At 39.4% G+C, this 25,622-nt stretch overlaps 2 protein-coding genes and 2 non-coding genes across 10 annotated transcripts in view; 3 read left to right on the forward strand and 1 right to left on the reverse strand.

The window, feature by feature from the left end:
- Nucleotides 1–14,922, reverse strand: part of PSPH (phosphoserine phosphatase) — a 49,023-nt gene extending 34,101 nt beyond the window's left edge. For 3 of the 7 annotated variants that reach the window (XM_054507610.2, XM_054507611.2, XM_045875438.3), the window contains exon 1: nucleotides 14,775–14,900. The gene's annotated coding sequence lies outside the window, so the exon portion shown is untranslated. Of the gene's footprint in view, nucleotides 1–14,774 lie in introns of all 7 variants that reach the window. The other 4 variants (XM_054507607.2, XM_064593039.1, XM_064593038.1 and 1 more) reach the window with 4 other exon arrangements.
- A 166-nt stretch (nucleotides 14,923–15,088) lies between these two features.
- Nucleotides 15,089–25,173, forward strand: CCT6A (chaperonin containing TCP1 subunit 6A). The gene is made up of 14 exons (XM_045875445.3): nucleotides 15,089–15,324; nucleotides 15,735–15,798; nucleotides 17,041–17,175; nucleotides 18,177–18,350; nucleotides 18,859–18,962; nucleotides 19,569–19,679; nucleotides 19,962–20,121; nucleotides 20,203–20,285; nucleotides 21,624–21,720; nucleotides 22,036–22,183; nucleotides 22,588–22,721; nucleotides 23,429–23,531; nucleotides 24,425–24,497; nucleotides 24,770–25,173. The coding sequence occupies exons 1-14, from the start codon at nucleotides 15,188–15,190 to the stop codon at nucleotides 24,840–24,842; spliced, it is 1,596 nt and encodes a 531-aa protein (XP_045731401.1). The 5' UTR covers nucleotides 15,089–15,187; the 3' UTR covers nucleotides 24,843–25,173.
- LOC123845145 (small nucleolar RNA SNORA22) lies at nucleotides 17,941–18,074 on the forward strand. Its single transcript, XR_006790979.1, has one exon. It is a non-coding gene; the product is annotated as a small nucleolar RNA SNORA22 (small nucleolar RNA).
- LOC123845139 (small nucleolar RNA SNORA15) lies at nucleotides 22,227–22,366 on the forward strand. Its single transcript, XR_006790974.1, has one exon. It is a non-coding gene; the product is annotated as a small nucleolar RNA SNORA15 (small nucleolar RNA).
- Nucleotides 25,174–25,622: the final 449 nt, after the last annotated feature.

Below are 25,622 nucleotides of genomic sequence, written 5' to 3' on the forward strand. Positions count from 1 at the left end.
GCAGACCAAAACACACCAGGATCTAGTTTTTTGTTTTTGTTGTTTTTTGTTTCTGTTGTTGTTGTTATTTTTGTTTTCTTTTCTTTTTCTTTCTTCTTTTCTTTTCTGGACAAAATTATGAGATGGAGAAATTTACCCCAGAAGAAAGAACAGGAGGTAGTACCCACAGCCAGGGATTTAGTCAGTATGGCTATAAGTAATATATCCAAACTAGAATTTAAAACAACAATTATAAATATACCAGCCGGGCTTGAAAAACGCATAGAAGACACTAGAGAATCCCTTACTGTAGAGATACAAGAACCAAAATCTAGTCAGGCCAAAAGTAAAAATGCTGTAACTGAGATGAAGTCCCAAGTGGAGACCACAAAAACAAAGATGAAAGAAGCAGATGAGTGAAGCAGTGATATAGAAGATAAAACTATGGAAAATAATGAAGACGAAAAGAAGAGGGAAAGAAAACTATTAGATCACAAAGGTAGACCTAGGGAACTTAGTGATTCCATAAAGCAAAATAACATCCGTAATATAGGAGTCCCAGAAGAAGAGTGGGAAAAGAGGGCAGAAGGTTCATTTGAACAAAGTATAGCTGAGAACTTCTCTAATCTGGGGAAGGAAACAGGCATTCAAGTCCAAGAAGCACAGAGAACTCCCCTCAAAATCAACAAAAATAGGTCAACACCTCAACATACTATAGTGAAACATGCAAATTACAAAGATATAGAGAAAACCTGAAAGCAGTTTGGGACAAGAGGTACCGTGCCTACAAAGGTAGGCACATAGGCTGGCAGCCAACCTGTCCACAGAGACCTAGCAGGCCAGAAAGGACTGGCATGATACATTCAATGTGCTAATTGGGAAAAATATGCAGCAGCGAAGAATACTTTATCCAGCAAGACTGGTCATTCAGAATAAAGGAGAGAGAGTTTCCAAGACTAACAGAAACTAAAGGAATTCGTGAACACTAAACCAGCCCTGCAAGAAATATTAAAGGGGACCTTTTGAGCAGAGAGAGAGACCAAAAGTAACAAAGACTGGAAAGGAACAGAGAATCTACAGGAACAGCAACTTTATAGGTAGTACAATGGCACTAAATTAGTATCTTTCAATAATTACTCTGAATGTAAATGGACTAAATGCTCCAATCAAAAGACAAGGGTATCAGAGAGAAAAATAAAAACAAGACACATCGATATGCTGCTTACAAGAAACGCATTTTAGACCCAAAGACACCTCCAGATTCAAAGTGAGGAGGTAGAGAACCACCTATCATGCTAATGGACATCAAAAGAAAGCTGGGGTGGCAATCCTTACATCAAACAAACTAGATTTTAAACCAAGGACTGTAATAAGAGATGAAGAAGGACACTATATCATAATAAAGGGCTCTATCCAACCAGATCTAACAATTATAAATATGTATACCCCTAACTTGGGAGTGGCCAAATACATAAATCAATTAGTAATGAACTTACAGAGGGTGCCTGGGTGGCTTAGTCAGTTAAGCATCTACGTTCGGCTCAGGTCCCGCATCGGGCTTCCTGCGCAGTGGGGAGTCTGCTTCTCCCTCTCCCTCTGCTGCTCTCTCTCTCTCTATCAAATAAATAAACTCTTTTAAAAAAAGAGTTTAAGGGCGCCTGGGTGGCTCAGTTGGTTAAGTGACTGCCTTCGGCTCAGGTCATGATCCTGGAGTCCCTGGATCGAGTCCCGCATTGGGCTCCCTGCTCGGCAGGGAGCCTGCTTCTCCCTCTGACCCTCCCCCCTCTCATGTGCTCTCTCTCTTTCTCTCTCTCTCAAATAAATAAATAAAATCTTTAAAAAAAAAGAGTTTAAAAAAATAACAAATTTAAAGAAACTCATTGATAATACTACAATAAGAATAGGGGACTTTAACACCCCACTCACAGCAATGGGCATCTCACCTAAGCAGAAGATCCACAAGGAAGTGAGAGGTTTGTTTTCTTTTTTGTTTTTTGTGTGTTTTTTTAAAAATTCTTCAAAAAATTTTTAAAGATTTTATTTATTTATTTATTTGAGAGAGAGAGAGCACACGAGAGAGAGCTACAGAGAGCATGAGCAGGGGAAGGGGCAGAGGGAGAAGCAGACTCCCCCCACTGAGCAGGAAGCCCAATGTGGGGCTCAATTCCGGGACCCTGGGATCATGACCTGAGCCAAAGGCAGATGCCTAACCAACTGAGCCACCCAGGCACCCTGAAACAAGAGCTTTGAATGACACACTGGACCACATGGACTTAACAGATATATTCAGAGCATTTCATCCTAAAGCAGCAGAAAACACATTCTCTCCAAGTACACATGGAACATTCTCCAGAATAGATCACATACTGGGTCACAAATCAGGACTCAACCAGAACAAAAAGGTTGAGATCATATCATGCATATTTTCAGACCACAATGCTATGAAATTTGAAGTCAACCACAAGAAATTTGGAAGGACCACAAATACATGGAGGTTAAAGAATATCCTACTAAAGAATGAATGGGTCAAGAAGGAAATTAAAGGATTTAAAAAATACATGGAAGCAAATAAAAATGAAAACATGACAGTTCAAACCCTTTGGGATGCAGCAAAGGCAGTCTTAAGAGGGAAGTATATAGCAATACAGGCCTTCCTCATGAAGCAAGAAAAGTCTCAAATACGCAACCTAACCTTACACCCAAAGGGGTGGGGAAAAAACAGCAAATAAAACCCAAATCCAGCAGAAGAAGAGAAATAATAAAGATTGGAGCAGAAGTCAATGATACAGAAATTTAAAAAAAACAACAACAGTACAACAAGTCAACAAAACTAGGAGCTGGTTCTTTAAAAGAATGAAAAAGATTGTTAAACCCCTAGCCAGACTTATCAAGAAGAAATGAGAAAGGACCCAAATAAATAAAATCATGAATGAAAGAGGAGAGATCACAACCAACACTGAAGAAATACAAACAATTATAAGAGAATATTATGAGCAATTATATGCCAACAAATCAGGCAATCTGGGGGAAATGGATGCATTCATAGAAACATATAAACTATCAAAACTGAAACAGGAAGAAACAGAAAACCTGAACAGACCCATAACCAGCAAAGAAATTGAATCAGTAATCAAAAATTTCCCAACAAACAAGAGTCTAGGGCTGGATGGCTTCCCAGTAAAATTCTACCAAACATTTAAAGAAGAATTAATATCTGTTCTTCTGAAACTGTTCCCAAAAACAGAAATGGAAGGAAAATTTCCAAACTCATTCTATGAGCCTAGCATCACCTTGATCCCCAAACCAGACAAAGATCTCACCATAAAGGGGAATTACAGACCAATATCCCTGTTGAACATGGATGCAAAAATTCTCAACAAGATACTAGCTAATAGGATCCAACAGTACATTAAAAGAATTATTCACATGACCAAGTGGGATTTATTCCTGGGCAGCAGGGGTGGTTCAACATCCACAAATCAATCAATGTGATACACCACATTAATAAAAGAGAAAGGATAAGAACCATACGATCCTCTCAATAGATGCAGAAAAAGCATTTGACAAAGTACAGCATCCTTTCTTGATAAAAACCCTCCACGATGTAGGGATAGAGGAAACATACCTCAACATCAGAAAAGCCATATATGGGGGCGCCTGGGTGGCTCAGTTGGTTAAGCGACTGCCTTCGGCTCAGGTCATGATCCTGGAGTCCCAGGATCGAGTCCCGCATCGGGCTCCCTGCTCGGCAGGGAGTCTGCTTCTCCCTCTGACCCTCCTCCCTCTCATGCTCTCTGTCTCTCATTCTGTCTCAAATAAATAAATAAAATCTTTAAAAAAATAAAATAAAATAAAAGCCAGATATGGGGGCTCCTGGGTGGCTCAGTCGTTAAGTGTCTGCCTTCAGCCCAGGTCATGATCTCAGGGTCCTGGGATCGAGTCCCACATCGGGCTCCCTGCTCGGCGGGAAGCCTGCTTCTCCCTCTCCCACTCCCCCTGCTTGTGTTCCTGCTCTCACTATCTCTCTCTGTCAAATAAATAAATAAAATATTTTTAAAAAGGAAAAGAAAAGAAAAGCCATATATGAAAGACCCACCGCGAATATCATCCTCAATGGGGAAAAACTGAGAGCTTTTCCCCTAAGGTCAGGAACATGATAAGGATGTCTACTCAACAAAGAGCAATAAAAGGCATCCAAATTGGCAAAGAAAAAGTCAAACTTCCACTCCTCACAGACAACATGAAATGTAGAAAACCCAAAAGATTCCACCAAAAAAAGTGCTAGAACTGATAAAGGAGTTCAGCAAAGTTGAAGGATATAAAATCAATGTACAGAAGTCTGCTGCATTTCTATACACTAACAGTGAAGCAACAGAAAGAGAAATCAAGGAATCAATCCCATTTACAATTGCACCAGAAACCATAAGAAAGGAACAATCTAACCAAAGAGGTAAAGGATCTGTACTCTGAAAAATACAGAACACTTATGAAAGAATTTGAGGAAGGCACAAAGAAATGGAAAAACATTCCATGCACATGGGTTGGAAGAACAAATATTGTTAAAATGTCTATGCTACCCAAAGCAATCTACACATGCAATGCAATCCCTATCAAAATACCACCAGCATTTTTCACAGAGCTGAAACAAATAATTCTAAAATTTGTATGGAACCAGAAAAGACCCCAAATAGCCAAAGGAATGTTGAAAAAGAAAATCAAAACTGGAGGCATCACATTTCCAGACTTCAAGCTGTATTACAAAGCTATAATCATCAAGACAGTATAGTATGGCACAAAAACAGACAGATAGATCAGTGGAACAGAAGACAGAACCCAGAAATGGATCCTCAACTCTATGGTCAACTAATCTTTGACAAAACAGGGAAGAATATCCAATGGAAAAAAGACAGTCTCTTCAACAAATGGTTTTGGGAAAACTGGGCAGCTATGTGCAGAAGAATGAAACTGGACCACTTTCTTACACCATACACAAAAATAGACTCAAAATGGATGAAAGACCTAAATGTGAGACAGGAATCCATCAAAATCCTTGAGGAGAACACAGGCAGCAACCTCTTTGACCTCGGCCACAGCAAACTTCTTGCTAGACATCTCTCCAGAGATACAGGAATCAAAAGCAAAAATGAACTATTGGGACGTCATCAGGCAAAAAGTTTTTGCACATCAAGGGAAACAACAAAACTAAAAGGCAACCTACAGAATGGGAGAAGATATTCACAAATGACATATCAGATAAATGGTTAATATCCAAAATCTATAAAGAACTCACCAAACTCAACACCCCAAAAATTAAAAATCCAGTCAAGAAATGGGCAGAAGACATGATCCAAATGGCCAGCAGATACATGAAAAAATGCTCAACATTACTCAGCATCATGGAAATACAAATCAAAACCACAATGAGATACCACCTCACAGAAGTCAGAATGGCTAAAATTAACAATACAAGAAACAATAGGAGTTGGCAAAGATGAGGAAAAAAGGGAACCCTCTTACACTGTTGGTGGGAATGCAAACTGATACAGCCACTCTGGAAAACAAGGAACCTCCATACTGAGAAACAATCTGAGGGTTTTGTTGAGGGGGAATGGGTTAGCCCGGAATGGGTATTAAGGAGGGCATGTACTGCATGGAGCACTGGGTGTTATACGAAAACAATGAATCATGGATCACTACATCAAAAACTAATGATGTATTTGTATGGTGACTAACATAAAAAAACAAAATAAAATAAAATAGAAGTTAAAAATAGAGATACCCTATGACCCAGTAATTTCACTAATAGGTGTTTACCCCTAATATTTATAATAAATAAAAATCTTTAAAAATTTTTTTCAGTTTGCATCTAAAAGTGAAACCAAACTGTATGTTGCATTATTGAGGCTCACCTAATGTGATTCAGAAGATTGAAATAGGATGACTAAAGATCTGCTAGTCAAGGGCAAATAAAAGAAAGCAGGAGTAATAATTTTAATAGAAGATAAGGTGGAAGCCAAAAATCTTTAAGTAAGAACTACTGCTTACAGTTATAATTCATAACGAAAAGTTACAAATATCAATTGTGTAATAACATTGTATAAATCAATTATGTAATTATGTTGTATAAATATCATACTCATAAAGCAAAAATTACCAGTGATATAGGGAGAAATAAACTTACTTTTGCAGTAAAGGAGGTATTTTTAATGAGTATTTAAATTTACAAAAACATTAATAAGTTTGACCACATGTAAATAAAAATGTTTCCACACGACAAAAACACTCCATTAGGTTAAAAGACAAATCTGTTGATTCAAGGGCATGAGGAGTCCAAAGTGGTCAAGTGACAGTCTTAATTTCCAATTCATTGGAATTATTACTGTTAGAAGCATTTCTCCCTTTAGAACTAAGATAGGCTAGTAGAGCATAAGGCTGTAGGGATAGGTAGCAAAAAATTTACTGGGTTACCAGGGATGCTATTCCCATTTCCACCCCATGATTCCTAGACCAGTGAACGCTTGCTATGAGAAAAACAGCACCATATCTTGGACATTCATTCAGAGCATATAAGCCTCCTGGAGAACCTTTCCGCCAGTCCCACTAGGTACTGCCACCCGGCTGGCACTGTAACTGAGTCTGAAAGGCCATTCTACCATTCTGTCAAACCAGCTACTTCAGGATGGTGGGGAACATTGTAAGACCAGTGAATTCCTTGAGAATGGGCCCATTGCCAAGTTTCATTTGCTATAAAGTGAGTCCCTTCACCAGAAGCAGTGCTGTGTGGAATACCATGATGGGGGATAAAGCATTCTGAGAGTCCGTGGATGGTAGTTTGGGCAGAAGCACTGTGTGCAAGGAAGGCACATCCATGTTCAGAGTAAGTGTCAATTCCAATAAAAACTGTTGCCTCTTCAATGACAGAAGTGGTCCAATGTAATCCACCTGCCGTCAGGTAGCTGGCTCATCATCCCGAGGAAGTGTCATATCAGAGACTCAGTGTTGGTCTCTGCTGCTGCCAACTGGACACTTGGCAGTGGCCACAGCCAGGTCAGCCTTGGTGAATGAAAGTCCATGTTGCTGACCCCATCATAACCTCCATCCTGCCACCATGGCCACTTTTAAAATAAACTCATTGGGCAATGACAGTGGTGGCTTGAAGAGGCCAATTGCTATCCACTTATTAAAATCCTCTTCTGCTGAGGTCACCCTTTGGTGAGTGAGCATTTATATGGGACACATATATTCATGTTTTTCACCCATTCAGAGAAGTCAATCTATGTATCTCTTTCCCAGACTTCCTTGTCCCCAGTTTTCTATTCATGTTCCTTCCAAGTCCCTGACCATCCAGCCAAACCATTGGCCACAGCCCATGAATTGGTATATATAACTGCTTGAAGTTCTGCTCACTGAGAGGATCTCCCTTTATCACTGCCTTTCATGGATGTGCACAGCTGCCCACTTTTGGGTGGTGCCTGCATATCCTGCAGGACCATTTGTAAACCAGGACCAAGTTTTCTCTTCCTCTGTCACCTGATCACAGGGAACTTCCTATAAAGCCACAGGTGCAGACTGGGAGAGAGAAGGTAGGATAGCAGGAGTTGGGACCATGAATATTTGGGCCACATCTTCATATAATTACTTGTGCTTCCAGGGCCTAATGGGATATTAGTCTAGTTACAGTTCTAGAAGCAAAGAGGGGTGGTGGGGGTGGGTTCTGAAGAGAATCAGCAGTGTCTTTCAAGGCAACTGCCTTGGGGGAGACCATTACAGTTTCCTAGTGCAAAGCAGGGTATATCTCCTCAGACAGGAGCTATAGACTGCTTCTACTGGCAAAGTACAACAGAATTTACAGGCCCAATGTCCCCAGCTTCATCAGGGTATTCTCACACATTCCATTCCAAATATCAGGATCCCATTCCTTCCTCATCAATGCCCTCACTTTTCAATTCGCACTATTATTCGGCTACTAACATGGTGAGATTCTGGGTTTGGTTTTCAGCAATCTCAGCTCTGCAGCTATAGGAGTATCTTTCAGGATAGACATAGAAGCTTTCAATCCTTTATACAGTGCTTGGGCCGGGAATCTGAATCCCTAATCTCATCCTTTTTTCTCCCCACTTTGTTCAGTTCCATCAGGAGCAACAGCCAATCTCATTATACTCATTAGACAACAATGTTTGAAGGTATCATGTACATGGTAATCCAGTTCCTTGCCTCTTATTAAGTGTTTGATTAGGAATATCCAATAGTGATATTTTGCATATTTCTATTTTTATATCATGTCACAGACTTTATCATTACTTCTACTCTCTTTACTACTGGAAACAGAATCATTAGTGTCTTTAAATCTAATCGGACCAGAGAGCCAATTCTAGAAACACCAGAGCCAATTCAGAGAATTCATCCTTAAGATTCTGTTCCTTTAGAACCACTCTTAGTATCAAAATCTGTATTAGTTAGGATTCTCCAAACAGAACCAACAAGATGTGTATACATCTATATATCCACCTATAGTGAGGGCATTATCTACTGTTGAGAGATTGAAAGAAATTTATTTTAAGGAATTGGTTCATGTGATTGTGGAGGCTTGGTAAATCCAAAACCTGCAGCATAGAAAGAGTTGCACTTTGCATCCAAAGGCAGTCTGCTGGCAGAATTCCTTCTTGTTATAGGGAGGTCAGTCTTTATTCTATTAAGGCCTTCAACTTTGAATGAGGCCCACCCATACTATGTAGAATAACCTGCTTTACTCAAAGTCCACCGATTTAAATTGTTAATCTCTTATCCAAAAAACACCTTCACAAAAGTTTCAGCATAATATTTGACCAAATATCTGGGAACCAACGTGGCCCAGACAAGCTGACACATAAAATTAACCATCACAAATGGTTCTGAGAGGAGTTTGTGAATTTATTTAAAAATTTGTTTTTGTTACTTTTTCTATGATTATCATGTATTATCTTTGTAATAAGTAAATATATATTTTTAATAGTTTTTTTAAAAAAGATTTGCTTTGGGAAGTCTTCCCTAGTAGCATGGCACTCAGAATATACCATTATAGCTGTCCAGTACATCGTATATATTGTGTGTCCTCCTGTATGTTTGTCTAATAGACTAGGAAGGCTCTAAAGGAAAGAGCCTTCTCTTTTCATGTGCATGTTTACCCCAAGCATAGTACTCTGCCACAAAGTACACTCAAAGAATGAACAGCCAATAACAGAAAAATATTACCCCAAATCAATACTATTAGTCCACCTACCCATTCTAAACCTGCCCCACTTCTGGGATTTCTTTGACCTCTTCAGACTCCTAGACTAGAAATGGTAACCATGTAGTACATGTTTCAAAATTCTGTCAATTTTACCTCAAGAATGCCTATAGTCCCTGGCCTTTTGGTATGTGTATGTCCACTGCTTTAATCTGAATATCCCACATATAAAACATGTGTTTTATTAAAAAAGTAATACATGCTTATTTTTGAAAGCATAGGTCAAAAGAACAGATTTTTCAGAACTAGATAATTCTATACTTCATTTAGGAAAAACAAAAAATAGCCAGAAAATTTCTGAAGAAAGACTGATGAAGAGGATTCAGCTCTACCAAATTTTGAAACATATTGTAAAACTATAGTAAATAAAATATGGTGTTGCTACTTGTATGGACTTAGCTACGAATATAGTCCAAAGTGGGCCCAGATACATAGGAGAACGTAGCATATGCTAATAACTGCATTACATATTAATGGTGCAAAATGTGACTTATTCTGGAAGAAAATAAGTGGATTCTGTGTGAGCTCTTTCCAAACACCAATTACCAATTCAGTCCTCAGACAACAACTTCCTCGATTCTCCAACACCAACTGGGTGTCCACCAACTCAATTCAATTCTAATTCTACCTGGAATTAGCACAGACCCTGCAGTGAAGGGCTCAGTCCCAGACTGCCTCCACTTCAGACACCAGTTACAAGTTCCAGGCCTACATGCTACCTCCATTTCTGTCTGACTTGGCTGCAAATTTGGGGGTTCCCACAATTCCTTCCTCAGGTTTGAAAATTTTTGAGACTTGACTCAGAACTTGGGAAATCACTTCACTTGGGTTTATGGTTTATTTATAAAGGATACAACTCAGGAAGAAACCAAATGGAAGAAATGCACAAGACCAGGTATTGAGGAAGGAGCAGAGCTTCCAAGCCCTCTAGGTACACCACCCTACCACTGTATCAATGTTTACCCACCCTGGTTATTCAATCATTTTTATAACCTATCTGCTGCCCACCTCCACTCCCCCAGAGGATGGGGGAATGGGACTGAGAGTCCCCACCCTCTAATCACTGTGTTTGGTCTCTCTAGTGACCAGTCCCCACCCTGAGGCTATCTAGGGTTCCCACCTCAACTCACATCATTAGCAAAGACTCAGGTGTATTCTAAAGGGGATGGTTATGGAAAACAATAGATACTCCCATCACTCAGAAATGGTTAAGGAGTTCTGTGCCAGGAACCAGGGACAAAGACCAAATACATATTTTCATAATACAACAGATTATCACATTCCTTACTGAAATAAATTTTAAATGAATCAAGGGTTAAAATGAAAACTAAAACCTTAAAAATACAAATGAAAACATGGGAGAACTTTCAGAATACTTTTTAAGAGCATAAGGCCTGTCTTACACAGTATAGCACAAAATCCAAATGCCCATAAAAGGGGAAAAAAAATACATCTGACTACATGAAAATAATTTTTTAAATTTTTAATTGGAAAAAAGACATAAATACAAAATACTGTACAAACAGTATTGAGACAAGTTAATTGCAACACAGAAAACATAAAAGAGCTCCTACAAATCCACAAGAAACCAAACAGGAAAACAGACAAAAGACATGAATAGACAGTTCACAGAAATAGAACTACAAAGATATGTAAGATATATGCTCACCTTCACTCTCAATAAACAAAACTTTTAAGATACCATTTTTCACCTATAAGATTGGCAAACATAGAAACAAAATGTTAAACATGTTGATGTATATTCTTTCGGTTCTTTATTGATATATATACATATGTGTACGTATATATACATATATATACATATACACACACATATACACATACACTTGGGGGACTTAATAAAAATAAGACACTGGACATACTTTGTATATTTTATATTTTCATGTATATACTTCTGCATCTCCCTTCTGTGGATACATAAATTTGGGGAGGTTTGCAAAAATAAAAATATTCTGAATTTTAATATATTAATATTTTGATGCATACCCTTATTTTGGTATAGATACATGGGGAGTGGTTACAAAAATGAGAACATATAATTTATACCACTTAAAATGTTTTTCCCTCTTATCAAGAACACCTCTTTATGTCATTAAATATGCCTTCATCACCTTCTGCGTGGACTTTTCAACATCCTTCTTTCTGAATGCCCTATCCTTCGTCTTCTCCCTTAGTTCATCCTCCATTCCACCTCCAGAGTAATCTTCATCACTAGTTTGTTGGGTTCCCACTTCTGGCCCAGATGTCTTAACCAGGACATGACAGTCAGGAAATGCTACTTCTCCAGATTTGTCTCTTGCAACCTTCTTCCCTTCATCCTAAGTATCCACCTTTCAATGGGCATGCCAGGTCCTTTCACTGTTACTGTCTGGAATCACTCTCCTAAGCCCTTTTCTTCCAAAAAGGATCTATCTATCTTTCAAAATCCCATTAGCCTCATCTCTAAGAAACCTTCCTTGGTGCTCAAAGCTAATACCTTTGTGCTCATTGTACTTCATTTATCTCTTAACTATTACATCCTACACTTTATGGTCATTTACCTGTTTACAAGTTTATCTCCATAACTAGGCCATGCACTTTCTTGAGGATTAGGGATTTTATTTATTTCTATACCCACTGGATGGGAATGGGGATAAGAATGAGGAGAGAAGTGGTCCCTGAAGAGTGGTTCAGGCTTCATGAAGAAAGGCAGGTAGAATGTTCCAAGCACTGAAAAATTCAGAATGACCAGAGCATGGAGTGAGAGAGAGAGAAAAGGGTTTTAACCCAGAGAGGTAAGCACAAGATGTAGTTGATTCTGGAAGCAAATTAAGGCATTTATATTTCAGTCTAAGGTCTTGAGGATAACAGGGATTATAAGCAGAGCTGTGGCTTGTAGATCTACTTTTGATAGGTTGCTCCAGTAGTAACATGGGGAATAAGGCAGAACAATTACTTAGGGCACTATAGTAGTTGTACAAGTAAGAAATCATCATGGCCTAAACCTGAGTGGTGTAAGTAGAGATGGATATATCTAGAAAGTGAAAGTGTTCAGGGAGTAAGTGGATGTGGGGGGCTGGGGCAAAGGGAGAAGTCAAGGGTGAAACCTAGGTTTTTGGCCCTCTCCTCATACAACACAGCATGACCCTGTTGGTCATTTAACCTTTCTCTGTGTTGATTTAATCATCTATGAAACCGGTTTGATTATACCTGACCTATTAAATTTCAAAGGATTCATATTAGGATCAAATGAAACACTACATGTGAAGGTGCTATAAGAATTATATAGCTAAAAAAAAAGAATTATATGCCTTAATTACACCATAGGAACGCAAAAGTGGCAATTACTTCACACCTTCCATGTCAGGCACAATACAAAGCATGTTACACATGCAATCTCATTTAATTTTCTCTAAGATGTCATTTACCCCTGCTTTATATATTAGGAAATAGTCAAAAAAGTTAAATAAGTTATCCAAGTTCACCTAGTGGTAAACATTGCAAATCTAGAATTCAAACTCAAATTGTTTGATTCTAGGATTCTTTCTAACATACCACCTTGCCTCATTAGGGTTCATTCCTCAAAATTTTATTCTGTATTGAAATCCCTTCTGAATCAAATGGCTAAACATCTGCTACCACCTCATTTTTTTCAATCATGGATTGAAATGGATCTGCTCCCACAACATGACCTTTTGTGTGAAATTCTCCAAAGACATTCTGAAGTTTTCCCACTCTATACATACATTACCATATAGACAACACACCCTTGCTACACTCTTTTGCATCATATAATGAAAACAATTAATTTGCTTGAAAGTGTGGTAACGGAGACCAGTAGAACGATATATGCAAACAGACTGCCTCTACAGGGATCATGTGGCTCTTTCTGTTTTGCTGAGACTTTGGTGTGATGTTAGTAGAGATGCCTAATTAAAATTCCATTCATTGTGGATTTCTTGCATTAATTTTGATTTTTTTAAAAAAATACTGCATTAAGGGCGCCTGGGTGGCTCAGTTGGTTAAGCGACTGCCTTCGGCTCAGGTCATGATCCTGGAGTCCCTGGATCGAGTCCCGCATCGGGCTCCCTGCTCAGTAGGGGGTCTGCTTCTCCCTCTGACCCTCCCCCCTCTCATGTGCTCTCTCTCATTCTCTCTCTCTCAAATAAATAAATAAAATCTTTAAAAAAAAAAAAACTGCATTAAAATATTATTGATCTCAATTACTGAGTTTTATGGTGCCCCGTTTAAATTGTGTACCTCAGGAGATCCGCTCCCCCTTTCTCCACCTGCAAGCACATGCCTGAAAGTTCCACAATCTTCATCTCTGCTCATGTCTCCCCTTACATCTGTAACAGTAAATAAATATGCATACTTACCAAATAAGGTAAGCACAAGTCTCCTGTGTACTGCTATTACTCAAACTTATATATGTGCTTTTAGTATATGTGCTGCCGAAGCGAGCACTATATATGTGCTTTTGATTCTCAAATATACAATGCCACTTAAAAGCATTATATACCAGGGTATTCACTGCAACTTCAATAGCAAAAGATTGGGAACAACCTAAGTATCAACCAGTGAATGACTAATTTTGTCACTCTTACAAAGAATATCATGCAGCTGTTAATAAGAATGAGGAATCCCTATTCATATTGATATGGTACAATCGCCAAGATACTTTAAGTATAATACACCCAACAGTGTGTATCATAAATCGACATTTTGTGTGGGAAAAATACTTATATCCATATCCATATTTATAAATTCAGAAAGCATCTGGGAAATTCAGAGCATCTAAGGGTAATTATGCTTGTCTGAAGGAAGTTGAAGTAGAGGGACAAGGACGTACTTTTCACCATATGCCCTTTGGCACCTTTGAATTCTAACAATTTTTGTTATTATAAAAACGAAATACTAGACGTTATCTTGTATATCTAATGGGGGGGGTGAATACGGGATACTAGAAAATAACTGCAGACATCTTTCGGAATTTTGCCTTAAAAAGGAGACTACTACTCAATCATCTGAGATTTAAAACCTGCTGAGGGACGCCTGGGTGGCTCAGTCAGTTAAGCATCTGCTTTCGGCTCAGGTCATGATCCCAGGGTCCCTCATGGGGCTCCCTGCTCAGCAGGGAGCCCGCTACTCCCTCTGCCTGTGCTCTCTCTCTGACAAGCAAATAAATAAAGTTGTTAAAAATAAATAAATAAAACCTGCCTTGAGAGCAGTGTGTCCTGAGCAGGAAGGGTGGGCTGACCAGCTTCTCCTCAGCCGCCAACACACCGATCCTGCAGCTTGCTAAAAAGGCATCGAGCACTTTCTACCTTGCATTCGTCTCCCCTAAACTTAAAACACCTACAATACTGGGCGAGCAGCCCTTATCAGATTCACTTCTGTATCCCCGCAGCACCGAGAACCCCTCTAAGCACACAGTAGATAGTCAAGAAAACGCTGGTGACAGGGAAGAAAGAAGCGAGGGGAGGAAGCAGGGCAAACCGCGCGCGGGGGGAAAGAGGAAGCCCACCCTACACCTGCGGCCAGAGACCTCCAGGAGAGAGCGGCCCGCTCTGCAGTCACGCCCGGACGCGCGCGGCCCACAGGCCCCGCCTCCGTCCTCAGGTCCCCGGTCTGCAAAGCTGGGGCCCGGCGGGCGGCGACACCGGGCCACCGCGAGCCCTTACTGCCCCGGAACAGGGCGCTCCTGCGCGCAATGGCGCCGGGGCTGGCCGCGAGGGGCGGGACCGTAGGCGCCGCGACCCAATGAGCGGCGCGGGCCGACCTGCGGCCCAATGGTAGCGGCGCACGGGCACGCTGGGGGCGGGCCGGACGCGCCCGACTTTTCCAGAAGACCCGCGCCGCGAACGCCTCCTGGCCACGCTGAGCGGGCTCTGGGCCCTCCGCACGCCGGCTCTCCTCCTCTTCCTGTGCTGGTTAGCTATGGCGGCCGTGAAGACCCTGAACCCCAAGGCCGAGGTGGCTCGAGCCCAGGCGGCGCTGGCGGTGAACATCAGCGCGGCCCGGGGCCTGCAGGACGTGCTGAGGACCAACTTGGGGCCTAAGGGCACCATGAAGATGTAAGGCGGGGCTGGCGGGGCTGGCGGGGCTGGTACCTAGCGCCATCACGGGCCTGGCGCCCCCGGGCCTCTGCGCTCGTCGCTGCGGCCCTACTTACCCGCAGACTCCCGGGTCGCTCCTGTTCCCTGCCCCGGCCGTTTCCTCTTGTAATCGATGCCACCTCTGCTGAGAACAAAGCTGCCCGCGTGCGCGGCTCGCCCCTGCGCCCTGGGACCCTAACTGAGAGTTGGGCCGGCTGTTTCTCCGAAGGGAGGGGGTGGGCACTGCACCATTCCTGTTACCGGGTGGGGAGAACCAGCCGCGTGGCCCCAGGTCCTTAGGATCTGGGTAAAGCCCGATAGTAATGGGACTCTTAGTTAGGTCTCCGTTGAAAAAGTCACACTGTGATTCATTTGTGCCCGTTGAACAGGCTTGTTTCTGGTGCTGGAGACATCAAGCTTACTAAAGATGGCAATGTCCTGCTTCATGAAATGGTGAGAGGCTGCTATATTAGGTCGAAAATGTCTTGGTTTTCCGTAATGCATGTGATTCGCAGTGAGATTTTTAATGTTCATATTCAAGATAGGAGAAATGAGTCAGCTCTCAGCAGGTCTTTCAGACAATGGAGGAAGTAGAAAAGGAATGCAGTCAGTAATAGTACTGACAGTACGATGCCGGGAGGAGCCCTGGAATCTGATTACTTATTTTTGAATCCTTATTCTTGCCATGTAAGTCCTTGGTTAAAGGATTGTAGTTATTAAAATTAACTCTGTTAAAATCTGAAAAACTAAGCGGTTGACATAGTTAGGTAAGCGCAAAATGGTTATACTTTTTCTCTTTTTAAAACGTGGATTTCTGTCAACATCTCTCTCCACCTCCCACTGACAAAGAGTGTGAGACTATTGAGAGGAGCAATTGTTTTACTCATCCCTAAGTTTCCAAAATCTAGCACTTAAAATCCAAGAAAAGGAAATGATTTGCCTGTGTTTTGAGTTCAGAATAAAATTTAGGGTTTTTTGTTTTTGTTTTTGGAGCCCAAGCCTGGGCTTGAACTCAGGACCCTGAAGTAAGAGCCAGAAGCTTAACCAACTGAGCCACCCAGGCGTCCCTCTGACCTAGATTCTTAAAACTGTCAGTGTCCCCAAAAACAAAAGGCTGGGAAACCGTTCTAGATTACAGGAGAATAAGGAGACTTAAAAACCAAAAGCAGTTCAGGAGCGTTGTTTGCGTCCTTTGTAATTAAGAATCTATGGGTGATACTGGAGACATAATGAATATCCTGTTTTTACAGAACTTTTTAGCAATTTAGCATTCACTGATGATCTTTGTTAAAAGGTCTTTTTAATTTTTTGTTCAATCCAAGTAACACTGGAGGCTAGTGAGGTTTAATTTTAGAAGGAACCTGGTTTATTCTCACAAGAGTCCTAAAGAAGCTTGCATGGATTTGAAATTATTTCTTACTGTTAACTCTGTCATCTTCAGTAAAACTTAACTGGGCCTCAGATTTCCTCATCAGTAGAGTGGAGATAATCTTCTCAAATCTAAATGTGAAAATGTTTGGGTTACCATAAATGGATGTACAAAATAGTTAATGGTGAGTTTTAAATCAGTATGGCATGTAGCTGAACACTTGGGCAATTTATGCAAATAGATGCACTTAAGGACACCCTTCACACATTTTAAGGTATACTTAGACTATTTCAACTTAAGTAATTTTCTTCTTTTTCTACTTTCAGCAAATTCAACACCCAACAGCCTCCTTAATAGCCAAAGTAGCAACAGCCCAAGATGACATAACTGGTGATGGTACCACTTCCAATGTTCTAATCATTGGAGAGCTACTGAAACAGGCGGATCTCTACATTTCTGAAGTATACATGATTCTTGTGTTTCCATGGTAGTTTATATATATAGGAAATTTATTTATATAAATTGAGGTGTTAATAGTAGCAAGGCCATATGGTAGAATGTAAAGAGCAGGGGGCTTAACTCGGGGAACCAGAGCCTATATCCTGGTCTTAATACAAGTTTATTGTGATCCTGGACAGATTAAGGAACCTTCCTTGGCCTGCAGGGTTTTTTTGTTTTGTTTTGTTTTTTAAAGATCTTATTTATTTATTTGAGAGAGAGAGAATGAGAGACAGAGAGCATGAGAGGGAGGAGGGTCAGAGGGAGAAGCAGACTCCCTGCCGAGCAGGGAGCCCGATGCGGGACTCGATCCTGGGACTCCAGGATCATGACCTGAGCCGAAGGCAGTCGCTTAACCAACTGAGCCACCCAGGCGCCCGGCCTGCAGGGTTTTTTTAATCAAGTTGCATCACATATTACTTACATATGTCTGTCTATAACAGATTGATAGTTGAGATCTAGAAACAGGATATTCAGGACTAGGCATATTTATAAGGAAAGCCAACTAAAACGTAAATTTAAAGAAGAATTACACTACGTTTTTAGCCCTGAGTTAGTTTGAAGGTTAAAGCAAACCTTAGTAGTAATCCAGTGCCAAGAAATTCTTGGAAGAGAGAAAAAGTGGACCCTTCATCTCCCTGTTTGTTTTTGTTAGTAAATGATGTGAATTGGAAAGATAAATGGTCCTACTGAGTACAGTTTTAGGTTTGGGGCATTATTCCTGTGGTCTGCACAGTGAACACCCAAGTGTGCTTTATAGTTCCCTTGGCTTTGATTCTGTGCTAGAGTAATGTCTGTTCTTTTCCTCTGCATTGAAAGGACTATTTATCCTTTTAAATGTATTCAAAAAATCAGCACATTATACTAAAGCATATGAATGATCCAGAATATTGCTTTAAAATTTACTTTTTCATCTAATTGAAGAACTCCAGTTAGTGGTGGTTATGTAATTGTATGTTTACAGGGTCTTCATCCCAGAATAATAACAGAAGGATTTGAAGCTGCAAAGGAAAAGGCACTTCAGTTTTTGGAACAAGTCAAAGTAAGCAAAGAAATGGACAGGGAAACACTTATAGATGTGGCCAGAACATCTCTACGCACTAAAGTGCATGCTGAACTTGCTGATGTCTTAACAGAGGTATGTTAAATGTGGTATATGTCCGGTATGTACACCTATATACTGAAACCCATGGCATACTTTCTGGTTGGAATTACAAGGTGCTATCTAAAACTTTCACAGTATCCTACCATGTGAGATAAGTAGTTTCTTTTTTTGTGGCAATGAGCGGCTGATGTATGTGAAATGAGAACATCAAATAATAGTATACCTGACCATACTATAAAGATATATTGGAGTTTTCATTAAAGGTTTATAAAATTGAGATTTTTATTGTGAAAAAACTTCCTGTTATCAATATTTTTAATAGAATAGTAGGGATGTCAATGATTCTTTACATAATTACGAATTGAGATGTCAGAAATGTAAAATGACTGCAATCCTTTACGAGTAATGTATTCTGTTACCTCATAGAAGAAGGCGAAGATTGATTCAGGTTTTAAAGAAATGTATATTTCTCTGAAGAACAAGCCACATAAGTGTCTGGACTGCAAATCAAATTCATCTAATGGTTCTGCTCTTATTGTAGGCCGTAGTGGACTCCATTTTGGCCATTAAAAAACAAGATGAACCTATTGACCTCTTCATGGTTGAGATCATGGAGATGAAACATAAATCTGAAACTGATACAAGGTAGGTGGTAGAATGCTATGAAATACTTACAATGTATGTTTACAAATTTTCAGGCACTTTATATAATACATATTATTTGGCTGATGTCTTTTTCTTTTAATTTATGTGTATTGCCTAGATGAATATTTAGTTTGCTCAGTAGTGTTTCCTCCTGAAATGAGGTTATTGTTACATGTTTATAGTCAGTATGATTCTGAAAAGCGAGCTATGTCAATGATTTATTAAACTAGGTTACAAAGCATAGTAGGAGACTGTTGGGGAATTTAGAATATATATTACATTTCAAAGACCTAGTTAAAAAATAATTTTTAAAGGAGGTGATGACATTTGAGAGCCTACCAGTTGCAACTGTTTCTCTGCAGAATTTTCTTTACAAGATAAGCATTGTTACTTTTGTTTGAATGGCTTGTTTTTGCGCTGTGTTCTGGATATTGTTTTTTCATAATTGAACCTGCCTAGGTTTCACCCAAAAGTCTTTTTCAAAAACTCAAGAAATAAAGTTGTGTGAAAATTATCAATACAGTCTCAATTCAGTATTTGAATTTCATTAGTGTATGTTATTATCTGGAAATCAATAACAACATGACTTATTATGTGTTTCAACAGTTTAATCAGAGGTCTTGTTTTGGACCATGGGGCACGGCATCCAGATATGAAAAAAAGAGTAGAAGATGCATACATCCTCACATGCAATGTGTCATTAGAATATGAGAAAACGTGAGTTTATAGCCCGTTACAAATGGAAAAGAGAGGTGGAGGAGCTTGGTATTTTGGGCACATCACTTACGAGACTTAAGTTTCCCCACTGTGAGGGCAGTAATGCCTCAGTTGGGTTCGGGTGAATTATAGGAAATAACCTCTGAAAATACACCAGGGGCAGGATTGGAGCTCAGTGGCTGTTTGTTAAATCTCAAGACCTGTTTCTGAGGCTACTGGTTTATCTTCTCAAAAAATAAACATTCTCCCCCACTCCCCTTTTGTAACTTTTTTTTTAAATAGAGAAGTGAATTCTGGCTTTTTTTACAAGAGTGCAGAAGAGAGAGAGAAACTTGTAAAAGCTGAAAGAAAATTCATTGAAGATAGAGTTAAAAAGATAATAGAACTGAAAAAGAAAGTCTGTGGTGATTCAGATAAAGGATTCGTTGTTATTAATCAAAAGGTGAGAATGAAATGAGTCTATATTGTCCATTATTATTTTTAAGGTGACTTCTGTTGTAACTAACTTTTGTTCTTGTTATAGGGAATTGACCCCTTTTCCTTAGATGCTCTTGCAAAAGAAGGTATAGTAGCTCTCCGTAGAGCTAAAAGGAGAAATATGGAAAGGTACGGATAGCATATTACTTTAGTGATGTAGATTTTACTTATTTTGCAAGTTAAGTGGGATTACTTCTTTTCCCCCCGTTCTTATTGTGTTTTTCCTTTTTTGTTGTGATTAAAATATACATAATATAAAATTTATCATTTTACTCATTTTTTTCAAATGTACAATCTAGTGGCATTAAGTTACATTCACATTATTGTGCAACCATCATCATCATTCATCTCCAGACTTCTTCATCTTCCCAAACTGAAATTCGCCTCATTAAACAGTAACTTTGTTTCTTTCCCCTGCCCCTGGTAAATACTATTATTCTATTTTGTCTCTATGAATTTGGTACCTCATATAAAGGAATCGTGCAATATTTGTCCTGTTATGCTGGCTTATTTCACTTAGCATGATGTTTTTAGAGTTCATCCATGTTGTCACATATTAGAATGAATGTCATTTCTTGTTAAGGATGAATAATATTCCATTGTATGGATGTGTATCACCTTTTGTTTATCCATTTATCAGTGGACATTTAAGTCTCTCCCTTTTGGCTGTTGTGAATAATGCTGCTGTGAACATTGGTGTATGCTTTAGTTTTAAACCATGACATGTATATGTATGTTACCAACCATGTCAAAAGAGCATCAGGGGGTTTCAGAGAACTACTTTTTCCCCAGATCTCACCACGATAAAGAGCTCTTGTTCATCTTTAGATTTCTTTTTTTTTTTTTTTTTTTATTCATGAGAGAGAGAGCGAGAGAGAAAGGCAGAGGGAGAAGCAGGCTCCCAAAGAGCAGGGAGCCCGATGAGGGACTCGATCCCAGGACCCTGAGATCATGACCTGAGCCGAAGGCAGACGCTTAACCATCTGAGCAACCCAGGCGTCCCATCTTTAGATTTCTTATCAGAGGAGTATTTGCTGACTTTGAAAGAGTGGATTAGGGTGCCTGGGTGGCTCAGTCATTAGGCGTCTGCCTTCGGCTCAGGTCATGATCCCAGGGTCCTGGAACCGAGCCCCATATGGGGCTCCCTGCTCGGTGGGAAGCCTGCTTTTCCCCCTCCCACTCGCCCTGCTGGTGTTCCCTCTCTTGCTGTGTCTCTCTCTGTCAAATAAATAAATAAAATCTTGTAAAAAAAAAAAAAAAAGCGTGGGTTAAATGTCGAGTTAGGAAAAAAGACTGGTTTTTAGCTGGTTGGTGGTGAATGGGAAGGTTCAAGGTTATTTAAAAAATAACTTTAGGATTTTAGTATGTAATTCTGAAAGGTTGCTTCATAAAAATTATTAAAGATCTCTTTGAACATACATAACAAAGCTGCTTATACATCTCCCAAAACACACTTCAATATTTCAGGCTGACTCTTGCTTGTGGTGGAGTAGCCCTAAATTCCTTTGATGACCTAAATCCTGATTGTTTGGGATATGCAGGACTTGTCTATGAATATACATTGGTAAGTGTATTTTCTTTCCGAAGATAATAATTTTTGGTTCATGAATTCTTCGGTAGTAAAAATTCATTCAAACTTAGGATCAGATTTTTGCTTTGTTTACATACATTTTGAAGGTTATGTGTAGTAATGATAAGCTATTGATGGGAAAAATCACTTTTATACGCATTTTTTTTTTAAGTAATTTGCTTTAATGTGATTGGTGTGTTGTTCCCTTATTAATATACTACTTATTCTTCCGTAAGCCCTCTACTCTTTTCATTCTTTGTACAACCATATCCTGTTTTTGAAAATATTTTCCCTTCTTCATTCACATAGGGAGAAGAGAAATTCACTTTTATTGAGAAATGTAACAATCCTCGCTCTGTCACATTATTGATCAAAGGACCAAATAAGCACACACTCACTCAAATCAAAGATGCAATAAGAGATGGCTTGAGGGCTGTTAAAAATGCTATTGATGATGGTAAGATCTTTACTGTATTTATATTCTTTGGCTAGTGTGAAAGGCATGGCTGAATACTGTGTTCTTTTTATCAGTAGTTTACACAGCCAGACACCATGCAAAAGTAAAGTCTTCCCTTTAAAATGCCTGTGATGGTGTGCTAAGCTTTTTCATAGCATACCATTTTTAAAAGTGGATACAAGTAAATGAACTAATACTAAGAGCTTGCAAGTACTAGTTGAATTGAACCATTTTGCTATTTGATGTGTTGCTTATAATGCTTTCAAGTGCAGTATTAACATTGTGGTGGCTATACTACATTCTCGGGAAATTAATGTTTTTTATGTTATGTTTTATGTCTTTCCTTAAAATGATTCTACAGTTTTGTTAGTTCAGCACTTCTCTCCTCTCCCCGCCTCCCCCAGGCTGTGTGGTTCCGGGTGCAGGTGCAGTGGAAGTGGCAATGGCAGAAGCCTTGATTAAGTACAAGCCCAGTGTAAAGGGCAGGGCCCAACTGGGAGTTCAAGCGTTTGCTGATGCATTACTCATTATTCCCAAGGTATGACTGCTTTAACAGTCCGTGTTCTTAACTACATCAAAATGAGTTAGCTGATGAAAGTATTTGATAATGTGGGGTCTTTTTCATAATGTAGATTTTGAGTAAACAGGTTTTATCAGCTTTCTCCTGAACGTAGCTAGAGCAGGTATCTCTCATCATCCAAATGTATTTGGTTCCTCTGGAAGGGAATTGAGTATCTGAAGTTTCAGGTGCAGGAGATAAACTGTTTTTAGAGGGTTTGCAGTGTAGGGGTTATACTAGAGTACAAGCTTGCTTTTTGTTTTTATTCTATTGTGTGCTCATTTGGGGGTATTGCTTATGATCGGTGTGTTGCTGGGCTTGAAATGGATCAATGAGTTAGTAACAGATGCCTATTCTCTGAACATAAATAATGGTCTGTCTTCATTAAGGGTTTGGGGTTTTTTTTTAAGATTTTATTTATCTATTTGAAAGAGAGAGCATAAGCAGGGGGAGCTGCAACCAGAGGGAGAGGGAGAAGCAGGCTCCCCACTGAGCAGGGAGCCCAGTGCGGGCTCGACCCCAGGACCATGGGATCATGACCTGAGCTGAAGGCAGATGCTTAACTGACTTAGCCACCCAGGCGCCCCTTTGTTCGTTTTTCTTAATTGGAATTATGGTTCATTTATTGTAGATTGACTATCACTTCTTGGGTTCTGTCCTTAAAGGATTAAATTTGTTTGCTTTAGGTACTTGCTCAGAACTCTGGTTTTGACCTTCAGGAAACACTAGTTAAAGTTAAAGCAGAACATTCAGAATCAGGTCAACTTGTGGGTGTGGACTTAAACACAGGTAAGACAATGCAACTATTAGTAGGGGGAGAACTAGATTCAGGTGAGATGAAGCCAGGAAGAATAAAAAATGCAGACAAATGAATCTTGGAGAGATGCTTTGCAGTTTGACACCAGTGTTATTAGGGAACCCTGAGTTCTAAAAAATGATATAAAAATGGAATGACTAGATACAGTAATTAGTGGAATAGAGTAGACATTTGTATAATTTCAAAGAGTATGGATTTTTGATATTGCTGAGTAGTGGTAGGTGGTTAAGGTTAATATGGAAGGATTTCATGTTGGGCTGGCTTTACTCAATCTTTTATTAGGGACTTTAATAAGAAAATACATTAGATGATCATATTCATGGGTGAGAAAAGGCTGAGGATAGCAAATGCTGGAAGATGGGACCAAGTCGTAGTGAAATGATTTAAAGCCCTCATCTTAAATGCAATAACACAAAATCGACAAATACAGTAAGTGGAAGAAAGAGAACTGAGAGAGACACCCATGCGGTATGTGTAAGACCTATTGTCAATAACATCATTTACATTCAAGTTAATAGAAAAGGTTTCTGGGATGAGGGAAATGATAAGCCCATTTTGGCCAGATTATATAGTTTGAGTGCTTTACTTTAAGATGGACAAACAAGAATGTGTCCTGAAAAATAGAGATGTTCAAACATTTGGTAACCAAATACAGCATTACTATTACTAGAAGTCTTCTGAGTAGAGATCAGCCACTTAATCAAAGATGCTGTATACAGGAGTCATGGTTTGGAGCAAAATTGGGAGGAACTTTGGATAATGAGAATAATCAGTGATGAGCAAATCACAAAATACTCTGTTGTCTTAGCATTCTGATCTTATAACCTGCTATGTGTGATTTTAAGAATACTGGGTTACTTTGCAGGTGAGCCAATGGTAGCAGCCGAAGTAGGCGTATGGGATAACTATTGTGTAAAGAAACAGCTTCTTCACTCCTGGTAAGTTTGAGAAAGCCAAAACTAAAATAACCTTTAGGGAATCATCATACTCTTAATTTGGTGTGTTCTGTTTAATTACTTGGGTTTGGTTTTGGTTTTTTGGTTTTGCAAAAATTGTGATCAACTGAAAGTATAGAAATAAAACTAGCCTTCCATGTTTTGGAGGGGAAAGGAGAAACTTAATTGGATATAATTTGCAGTTTGTTTGGAAATTGAGTTGAATTAGGGTTCATATCTCAAACCTGAGCCATCTGATTTTCCACTCCTTTCAGCACTGTGATTGCCACCAACATACTCCTGGTTGATGAGATCATGAGAGCTGGAATGTCTTCTCTAAAAGGTTGAATTTGAAGCTTCCCTTGTGTCATCCGAATCATGAAGACGCCACAGAGTGATCCTAAGAATATAGCGACAGAATTTTTGTCCAAGCCTCAAATAATTTTCAAAAGCATTTTCTTTTCCCATATGAAAAAAGAGAACACTGACATTTAAATTCTGAAGTTCTGAAATTACAGTATTTTTTTAAATTGCACTGCAATGTACACACATTAAGCAGGCTGTTTTTACCCAATGAAAAGGATGTTTTGCTTTAGCTTCAGTGATATGAAAGTACCATGTGAGATAAGTATATGTTATCTACCTTGTTATTAAATGTTCCTTGAAAAACAAATTATAATGGTTTAATAATTCTTCTAATGGATGTATTTTAATTTATCCAATAGGTCCCTATACTGTTACACTTGTAAGTTTTTATGATAATATAAATACTTAAAGTAACTTAAAATTTTGAAAGCATCCCTGTTTTAGTATAAATTCCTATGAGTAAAACTATTGGATCATTGGGACTTTCAATGCTTTCAAAGTAGCTGTGCTAAAATGCTCCCCAGAAGGGCACCTGGGTGGCTCAGTCATTAAGCGTCTGCCTTCGGCTCAGGTCATGATCCCAGGGTGCTGGGATCGAGCCCCACATCGGGCTCCCTGCTCAGCGGGAGGCCTGCTTCTCCCTCTCCCACTCCCCCTGCTTGTGTTCCCTCTTTCACTGTGTCTCTGTCAAATAAATAAATAAAAATCTTTAAAAAAAAAAATGCTTCCTAAAGTTTTAGTGAACAGCAAGATGGGTGAGGT

The sequence above is a fragment of the Mirounga angustirostris genome, unplaced genomic scaffold (genome assembly GCF_029215605.1).
Source record: "Mirounga angustirostris isolate CCGP_5_RB_7025 unplaced genomic scaffold, mMirAng1.0.hap1 SCAF_5, whole genome shotgun sequence".
NCBI lineage: Eukaryota > Metazoa > Chordata > Mammalia > Carnivora > Phocidae > Mirounga > Mirounga angustirostris.